The sequence below is a fragment of the Schistocerca piceifrons genome, chromosome 1 (genome assembly GCF_021461385.2).
Source record: "Schistocerca piceifrons isolate TAMUIC-IGC-003096 chromosome 1, iqSchPice1.1, whole genome shotgun sequence".
In the NCBI taxonomy this organism is placed as follows: domain Eukaryota; kingdom Metazoa; phylum Arthropoda; class Insecta; order Orthoptera; family Acrididae; genus Schistocerca; species Schistocerca piceifrons.
Genome location: NC_060138.1, coordinates 541,629,288 through 541,638,375, shown reverse-complemented (window position 1 = coordinate 541,638,375; position 9,088 = coordinate 541,629,288). Strand labels below are relative to the sequence as shown.

Here is a 9,088-nt window from a genome sequence, read left to right as displayed (position 1 = left end):
TTAATTCTTTTTCAAATGTATCAGTCTTTGCACGCTTTTTTTACCAGATGATCAGTGTATTTCGCGCATTTAATGGCATATCTGTGTGTTTTATGCTTAATTTGTAAATAATCGACAATGACAACTCACTGCACGCAGATAGCACTCTTGTATGTACGTGACAGCAAATATCACGGAACATACTTTCCTCAAACTAATAAGAAAGAAAAAAAATTATTATGTAGCGTGATGCGAACTGAGGCACATACTGGACTTTCACAGGGTCGAGTAATGACCCTCTAAACACTACACCACTACTTATGCTTCCGAAGTGCTGCTCTGTTATACATTTAAACTTCTTGAAGCCTTAAAGACTGCCGTTGTGTTTTTACCTTATATTTAATTATAACAAACTGTACCAGCGAAGAGTTTCCGAGAGATCCTTAACATTTGAAGCAACCTATATTCATGGGACATACGTAATAGTTTGAAACCTAGCAAGTGATATTTCTCCCACTTCTCAGAACCCGATACGACCATGAACATCGATAGCCGTCAGCGATTGTCGAAACTAGGCGTGTACACGTCAGAGTGGTGGCACCCGACCCCACACGTTCGGTTGTGTTGTAGCCGCCGGCGGGCACATGCCGCTCAGCGTGTTAATGTTTATTTGCATTTCCAAAATTCCATTCACGTTACTCTGTTTAAACAACATATTTATGAACTATTATACAGTTCCATTAATCCAGATTGAGGGACTTCCGTGGTCCGAAAATTTGCCTTCAATTTTCTGTAACGCGTGATGTTTCTCTGTGACTAGCTTTTGAACGCAAGAAAAATTAAGCAACGGAAACTTTGGAACGTGGCCCTGAAGTTGTGTGCTTGAATTTGACTCGTCTTCATCGCTTAATTCTTTATCAGCGTGAGATATTATGTAGGTATACACATGCTAAGGTTAACAGAAGTAGCGGTTTTTGGCTTCAAAAGAAATCGTTTCCGTTAATGTCTAAAAACTGTTACATTATTCCAAATGCGTTCACTAACACTCGTCGTACTCTGTAAACTCTGTACTTAACAAATTCTTTTGAGGCTCTCTTTGTCTTGTGTTTCAGGGTGTACTGAACTTCTTTTCCAAACCAACTAACACCTTATCGGTGGGATCATTCGCTCGGTCGTCCAGTGTAAACGGCTTTCGGTTCTGTCCTTGTAATACCACTCGAACACGCCGAACTCTTGCTCAGGGCAACGTGCTGGCTCTTCCATTGCACAGGAACTCGTGAACTACGTTTTGTCGCCGGACATCTTTAACAGTTATTTATTCATAAGTCGTCCTTTCTTTTCTCTACCATTTGAGATGAGAACCACTTCCTGCAATTCGGATCTAGCGCACATTTTGTCGAAAATTAGCCCAAGAGAAACGCTACAATAGATAGGCCCTACCCTCCACCATGCGGTCCGTACTGATTTGCTGTGTGTGGCACATGCATTTAAAATAGTGTTGTTTGAGACCTTTTTCACCTTCCAGTCCCAGTAGCGGAGAAGCGAATTGCACGAAGTTTGTCAACACACCTATTAAGACAGAACAAATCATGTGGCAATCGCATCAGGGGAAATCCGCGGGAGTGGGGATAAGTTAGTTCGTGCGACTTACCGCGAGGAAGCGCTGTAACAGTAGCTGTGCTACACGTGAGAAGCGAGCAGTCGAGTCAGTCGGAGTGTCGTTGTCGTGGGGGTCGGAGGTGTTTAGAATAAAGTCAAACACCGTGACTTCTGTGTTGTATGCTAGTCGGACTCTTCGACTACCAGTACTGATTTAGGCGCGCAAGTCTTAAGTTTGTGTGAAGAATGAAGTTCCTCGCTGGTTTAGTATTCATTATTGGAGGTAAGTGCCTGCGTTCGTGATTGTGTTGTTAGCTTGATTTGACAGGACAGAGGGCATAGGTCGGTGTAATCATATCGCATACGCACTGCTCGGCTCTGCTGAAGAGAATGTTTCTCACTTTTTTTTTTTTTAAATGTTACATTTTAACAAGCACTGCACGGATATACAAAAGAAAAGGATTGAAGATCCCCGCAGCTGTTTGTCACATTAAGTAGTTAGAATGAGTTAATAAGTAAAAAAAAAAAAATTCAAACAGTATATTGATTCATACGATTGGCGCAGTCATCTATAAACAATTAACGGGGACGGGTGACTATGTACTTCCGAATGAACGTGAACAGTAGATCCCCTAGGCTTACTGTATTGCTGGATTAGACTGATGTATCTTCTTCGTGCTAGTGCACAAGACAGCATGAAGGCATGACAATAGACCCAGTTGGGCTCTTAACGTTTGCCTATGTGTTTTACGCAGAGCTATATAATCCATAGGCTTCAGTCATATTTATAGGCAAACTCTGTACGTACAGGCGGCACGTTCAATTGATGCATACTATTTCTAGAGCACGGAGAACATTAGCGTTCAAAGTCTATCCAATATCGATATTAGACTTAGTTCATTCCAAGTAATCTTACAATTGAATTTTTTGTGTTCTGATTTCATGTTTTTCGTACGATTAACATTAATGTTTCTCTTGAAGGTCTGGTTTGTGCCGAAATTAGCAGCTCTGATACCATTGACACTAAAGATCTGGCAAAAAATGTGCAAGAGCGTTTATCAGGAGTGACAAAAATACCAACTAGCGTGGATGACATACCCCAAGAAACGGTAGAAGAACTTGTGCAGGATACTCAGATGAAAGTAGAAGAAAAATGTAGAAAAGTTGGAGGTGAAGCAGCATTCTTACGTGCTCAGGTAATTGTGTGTGTGTGTGTGTGTGTGTGTGTGTGTGTGTGTGTGTGTCACCAGAAAGAGTTAATTTCTCATTGCCTTGGTGTTTTCAAAATAAGTTGTCACTGTATTAATTCTGTGGTAAATCTTTAACCCCCTTGTAATATCAAATAGCTTGAATACAGCAAATTACAATAAAAAATATTTTGGATGGCATCTATTGTGATAATGGGCAGTTCCTCTCCATATTCCAAATGTGTACAAAGAAAAATAACTTTTGTTGGGAAAAGCATTAGGATTATAAACACACTGTGGAAAACTTTAAACATCTACTAAAGTGTGTGGACTAGTTTCATGTATATTGTACTGTTGATATAAACTTCACATTCAATATATTTATTGATGAGGCAATAATTCTGTTCGAGAAAAACATTTTGTAAAAAGTTAGTGATGGAAAATATCAATCAAGCCATGGATTACAGAGGGCATCAAAATTTCTTGTAGAATGAAAAAGGAGCCTTCATGCAGTAGTAAAGAGAGCAAATGAGCCGAATAAGATAAGGCAATACAACTTTAATACAATATTAACAATCATACAGTTGTCAAAGAAATGCATTCTTCAGGGCAAAAATTCATGACTCTGACAATAAAATAGAAATTAGCCTATCTAGAATTTTGTAGTTAGGGAAACAAGGAAAACTGCAGTGAAAATATCTAAAATGAGGGTCATCTTGTAAGTGATCTAAAAGCAGTTATTGATATTCAGCAAACATTTTTAAAAACAGAACAAACAGGATTGCAAAGCACCATAAATAAAGTCATGAATTTTCTGCAAGTCATTGTACCCAGTACAACACAACAGATCAAGTAACAAGTCACTTTTTGAGAAATCGAGTCATTATATCTCTGAAAAGTAAAAACTGCTGGAGTTGACACTAAATCTAGCAAATTATTGAAAAAGTGCTGCAGCCATATGACATCTGATGCATCACTTAAGCAAGGAACAGTTCCTGAAAAGCTTAAGTATGCGGCTGTGAAACCACTGTATAAGAAGGGAGATCTGACAAATACTGCAAACTATCAGCTAGTTTCACTAATGACAAATTTTTCGAAAGTTTTTGGAGAAACTAATGATTGCCATGAATGTTGGTCACCTCTGAGACCATATCATGTTCAGCAACAGTCAGTTTGCATTCCAGGAGGAGCTACGAATAGAAGATGTAGTATTCAGATTTTGTGCCAATGTTTTGGAGTCCAACAAATAGATGGTGCTTGGAATATTTGGTGAGCTATCAAGCATTTGAGTGTCTCCAAATGCTTTTACGCAGACCTACATGCCCTAGGCATAAGTGGTGCAGCAGGGAAATAGCATGATTAATATCTTTCAAAACAGGAAATAGTACTAGATAGGCTAGTCAAGGTGGTCTCAGCATCATCAGAATGAGAATACTCTCATGTGTGGAGTGCCTCAGATCTGTTCTGGGTTACCTAATTTTAATAATAATCTACCTCTTTATACGGATTCTAAATTCATTTTTGCTGATGACTCTACACTACTTATTGATGATTTGGTGGACTGACTTGACATTTCAGTTAGTAAGGTTTCTAGGAATGCTATGAATTTGTATAACATTCATTCTCTTTCTGTTAATTACATTAAAACAAACTGTATTGTTTCATATTGTCTCTAGAGGTGAAGAAATGAGGAAAAACTAGGTGACCAGTTCATAGCTAGGGTGCATAATACAAAGTACCTGTACATACATACCAATACCAAACTAGACTGGTCCTGGATCTGTGCGAAAGGCTGAATTCTGAAACTTGCGCTTTACATTTCATTTGCACTTATAGAGATCATGGAAGCCATTAATCAGCTTATTGTGGTTATTTTCATGGCATATGGCTTTGCATTTTGGGGAAATCGGGCACTTGTTAGAAAAAGATGCAAAGTATACAGAAAAGAGCTGTTTTCTTCAGTCCTGAGACTGGTTTGATGCAGCTCTCCATACTACTCTATCATGTGCAATCATCATCATCTCCCAGTACCTACTGCATCCTATATCCTTCTGAATCTGCTTAGTGTATTCATATATTGGTCTCCCTCTATTTTTACCATCCACGCTGCCCTCCAGTACTAAATTGGTGATCCCTTGATGCCTCAGAACATGTCCTACCAACTGATCCTTCTTCTAGTCAAGTTGTGCCACAAACTCCTCTTCTCCCCAATTCTATTCAATACCTCCTCATCCATGCAGAAATCTTTTAAAGGAACTAGAGATTTTAGCATCCACTGCACAACATATCGTATCCCTGATGTGTTTTAAAAGAAAAGAAAGCACCTTTTCAAACCTAATTGTGTGTATCATTCACATGATACCAGAAGAAAAGACGATATCCACTGAAGATACAAACCTGAGTATGATACAGAAGTGTGTAAACTTCAGAGATTGTAAGATTTTTAATGCCCTCACATCAGAGATTGTTTAGCACATGATTTAAAAAAAGCAAGCATTAAGGCAGTTCCTATTACAACAGTCATTTTATACTGTGAAAAAGTTCCTGAACAACAATGATTAGTACCATGTGCTGTAACTTTCAGATGCATGTCCAATCTATGTGATGCTGTCTAGTATTGTAAATGTGTTTATTCTATGACATATCTTCTGTAATATTTATCAAACTGCAGAATGTTTCTGTAATAGGACCTAAGCTGAATGATGCTTTTCTATTAAACTGGTTAGTGCTGTTTACATAATATGATTTGTAAAACTGACATGTTCCTTATCTTGTGATATCAAAACATGAATCTCTGGAATATGAAATAAAAAATAACCTACTCAATTTGTAAATTACTCTTTCCATTTCAGAATGCGAAGAATGAATTGATGGACTGTATTCAGAATCTAATCAACATAACAGAACTTCAGCAGAAGGTAGAAGATGCTAAGCCTGTTGGAAAGCTGGATGAAGTGTCTAGAGAATACTGCCAGTAAGTCACTAATACAGTGGTTACATATGAAACATTTATTGTTGCAGCATATTTGATCAGCATACCTGAAACCTGTACATAAACTTGAAAGGTGTCTAGAAACTGATAGCAGGGACACAAGCACTAATTTTTATCCATGTTTAGCATTTCTGTATTCAATAATTACGTTAAAGGTATTAAATTTTGTCACAAACAAATTGTGAAAGTGAACTTCAGTGACAGATTACAGCTATGGACTGGATTGAGACACTAAACTAGAAATTTGCATATAGTGGCCAGATTTCCTAATCCTCAGTGTAACAGCACCCATCAGCAGTTGCTATAGAACACTTGTAGTCTGCAAACTTTCTTGAACATTGTTTGGGAGAGGTTTAAAGTTGGAAGGGGAAGGAGAATCAGGCAAGCTCTTAGCACGAATTGCTGCTGTGAATAGTAATATGAACTAGGCTTTCTGTAGGTAGTGCAGTACTGAACCAGGCTACACTCTTACTCATTCTAGCACAAATAACTTAACTGCTGTGAAACGAAGGAATTGGCAGTAGCTACTTCAGTGCTACAGTAGACAGTACTGACAGTTCACTAATGTTGGCTGTGGGCAGATACAACAGTTAATCAGATGCCTCTCCCATTGTTAATAAGAACTTTTAAAGTCCACAATCTTTTTTGGCCTTTACAGTAGGCCATTTTCAAGTGGACCCAAAACTATGCTGTAGAGAGCAATGTCAAACTGGCCATGGCCTGAATAAAGTTCGTATCAGCAACTGGAACAGCATTTCATTAATTGAACATGAAGTTTGGAACTGGCACCCTCTGAACATGGAGAAACTTATACATAAAATACTACTGGCTCAAAGCCACCAGTCTGACAGATTCAGAATGGGGGACTCCATGCACAGAAATTTTTTTTAGCTGTGAAGGTTGTGAAGGCAAATTCTCTAACCAAAATTACACAGTTGTAGCCATTGATTAGACATTTTCTTGAGGTAGTAATTGCTGACACATTGTTATTGGTAATATAGCATTGTGAGGGAGAACAGTAGTTTGGAGTTTGACAACCATGTGTACTTGTACTTGCTGAAATGAGAAACTTGTCACTTTGTATTGAAGAAACATCTGTTGGAAACATTTACAGTATAATTTTTTTGTTGCAGCAAATCTCCCGTCTTGAAAAACTGCATTCAAAACTTTACAGACGCTGCTGAAGGTTGTTTGGAAGAGGCAGAGAAAGAAAGTGTTCGAACTACATTAAACATAACGAATGCAATTCTGGATTTTATTTGCCACAAGCAGGGTGATCGTATTGCATGTAAGAATGAATTATGCACAGCCTGATTTTCTTAGTTATGACTCATTTGTCGGTAAATGTTGATGCTTATTTTATATTTCTTGCAGTATTCATTGCAGAAGGCGGTCAAGATTGCCTGAATAAAACTTCAACTGAAATACAGGAATGTATGAATTCAACTCTTGGGAAATTGGTTCCTCAGGAAAAGTCTAACATTGAATCTCTTCCTCAGTTGGTCCTGGGTGAAAAGGAGTGTGTGTGAGTACTCTGTGAATGAATATTAATTGAATTTAATTTGTTGTGGCTTGTTAGCATTCCTTTTTTACGGTTTGTCTCAAAGGTACAGGCTTCACACTAACAAGATTTCATCAGTGTTTAGTAGTAAAATGTTAATCAACTAAGTGAATGTCCCCAGTTTGTTCTGTGGTAAATTAATTTTTATATTTTACTCGCAGGGCAATGCAAAATATGCAGACATGTACTGTTAATGTAATGGAAGAAAAATGTGCAGAGCCGACACCTGCCAATATAATTGAAAGTATGTTCAGATTCATTATAAAGATGACTCCCTGTGCAAAGTGGGTGAATGAAAAGACAGGTGGAGCAGCAACTGCTATCACCTCAGTATGGAGATTAATAGTGGCATCAGTTATTCCAGCTGTGTTCCTCGCTTTATAATGACAAATTCTGGTGAGATAAAAATCAGTGATCACTTACATCTGAATGTAGTGGTGTGGACAATTTCAAAGACATTTACTACAAGCAACCTGCAGCTACTGGTGATCTGTGGAATGTGACAGTGATAAGGTGTGCTGGCAACATATTTATTGACTTGCATTTGCACAGTGTTGTTCTGAAAGTTACAAATATGGACAGTATTTTAGTGACTGCACTATGACCATGCATCTCAGCAATGAGATGTCCACAGGAACTGAAACAAATTCATTGACTTTGTAAAGGTCTTATCTAGGGCTCAACATTCCAGAAGGTTTGCTAACATTTTATTTAACAAGCATCAACTTATCGATATGATAAAGACCTGTGATATTACATACATATGGTTCTCTTTTTTATGTGTAAATTTCTCTTGTTAATCGAAAGGACTGTTCGATCATATTTTGTATTTATTTATATTCTTCAGTGGATGGGGCAGAAGGTGACTTGTTATTATTTCATAAGAGAAATTGCCTATGAGATTATGAAGTTAAACTTGTATAAAATAAAAGTTTATTTCTTTTGTTGTACTTTTACTTTTGTATTTGTTTTATTTATAGAAAATGGTAAAGTATTGTTGGCGGGATATTAGAAAACAAAAATGTTCCAGGCAATAGCTTTGTGTTGAAATACAAGAAATTCTCACACTATTTACACACACACTATTTACTGGCTTTGGGGTACATGTTGTTTAAAACCTTCATAGTTCAATATTGCAATCTACCTACGTGTCATCATCTCAGTACTCAATACAGGTTTCCAAAACTTCGTTCAGTTGATCAAATAATGCAGCGTGTAGTCTCACACTGATTCTCTTTGTTGTAGAATGATGCTCACTGCTATGACTTTGAAGAATAATTTTGCTTGGTTTCATACTTTAAGATGTATTGTAGTTGCTGTGTTTTGGGGTCAGGTGATGCATAATTTTATTTAAATTTCTAGTTAGCAAAGTACTTACATAATGTTTGACAGCTACTTTGCCTTTAAGAGATGGACAGTGCAGTCATAAGCATCCGCATTTGCAGGAACAGGCATAGGGGGGAAAAAATGTGATGCAGAAGCTAAAAGCACACAAAAACCTAAAAGGAAAACAGGAATTTGATAAACTGAAAAATAAGACTATTTCATAAATGGTTTGTGAGATAGTTGCTTACAAAAGTAAGACATTTATTTTAAGGGAAATATTGCATTCCAAACTATATTGTTTATTAAAACACTTTAAAACTGAATTGACCGTAACCATGGTTCCAAAATAACAATCTGTGACAGTTTGACATTCCAGGGCCTGCTGGAACCAGAAATGAGAAAGCATTGCTAAACAAATTAAAGTGATTCATTATGTTAACTGTT

The 9,088-nt window shown here is 37.4% G+C and overlaps 1 protein-coding gene across 1 annotated transcript; it reads left to right on the top strand.

Moving 5' to 3' along the window:
* Nucleotides 1-1,666: 1,666 nt before the first annotated feature.
* LOC124788646 (27 kDa hemolymph protein-like) lies at nucleotides 1,667-8,268 on the top strand. Its single transcript, XM_047255924.1, has 6 exons — nucleotides 1,667-1,861; nucleotides 2,560-2,774; nucleotides 5,618-5,739; nucleotides 6,891-7,045; nucleotides 7,132-7,282; nucleotides 7,480-8,268. The coding sequence occupies exons 1-6, from the start codon at nucleotides 1,825-1,827 to the stop codon at nucleotides 7,700-7,702; spliced, it is 903 nt and encodes a 300-aa protein (XP_047111880.1). The 5' UTR covers nucleotides 1,667-1,824; the 3' UTR covers nucleotides 7,703-8,268.
* The last annotated feature ends 820 nt before the right edge of the window (nucleotides 8,269-9,088 follow it).

Excerpts from the sequence above, each read along its gene's own strand:
- LOC124788646 (XM_047255924.1), top strand. The coding sequence starts at position 1,825 with ATGAAGTTCCTCGCTGGTTTAGTATTCATTATTGGAG. Across the intron at positions 2,775-5,617 it reads CAGCATTCTTACGTGCTCAG|AATGCGAAGAATGAATTGAT; the intron begins GTAATTGTGTGT and ends TTTCCATTTCAG. Across the intron at positions 7,283-7,479 it reads CTGGGTGAAAAGGAGTGTGT|GGCAATGCAAAATATGCAGA; the intron begins GTGAGTACTCTG and ends TTTTACTCGCAG.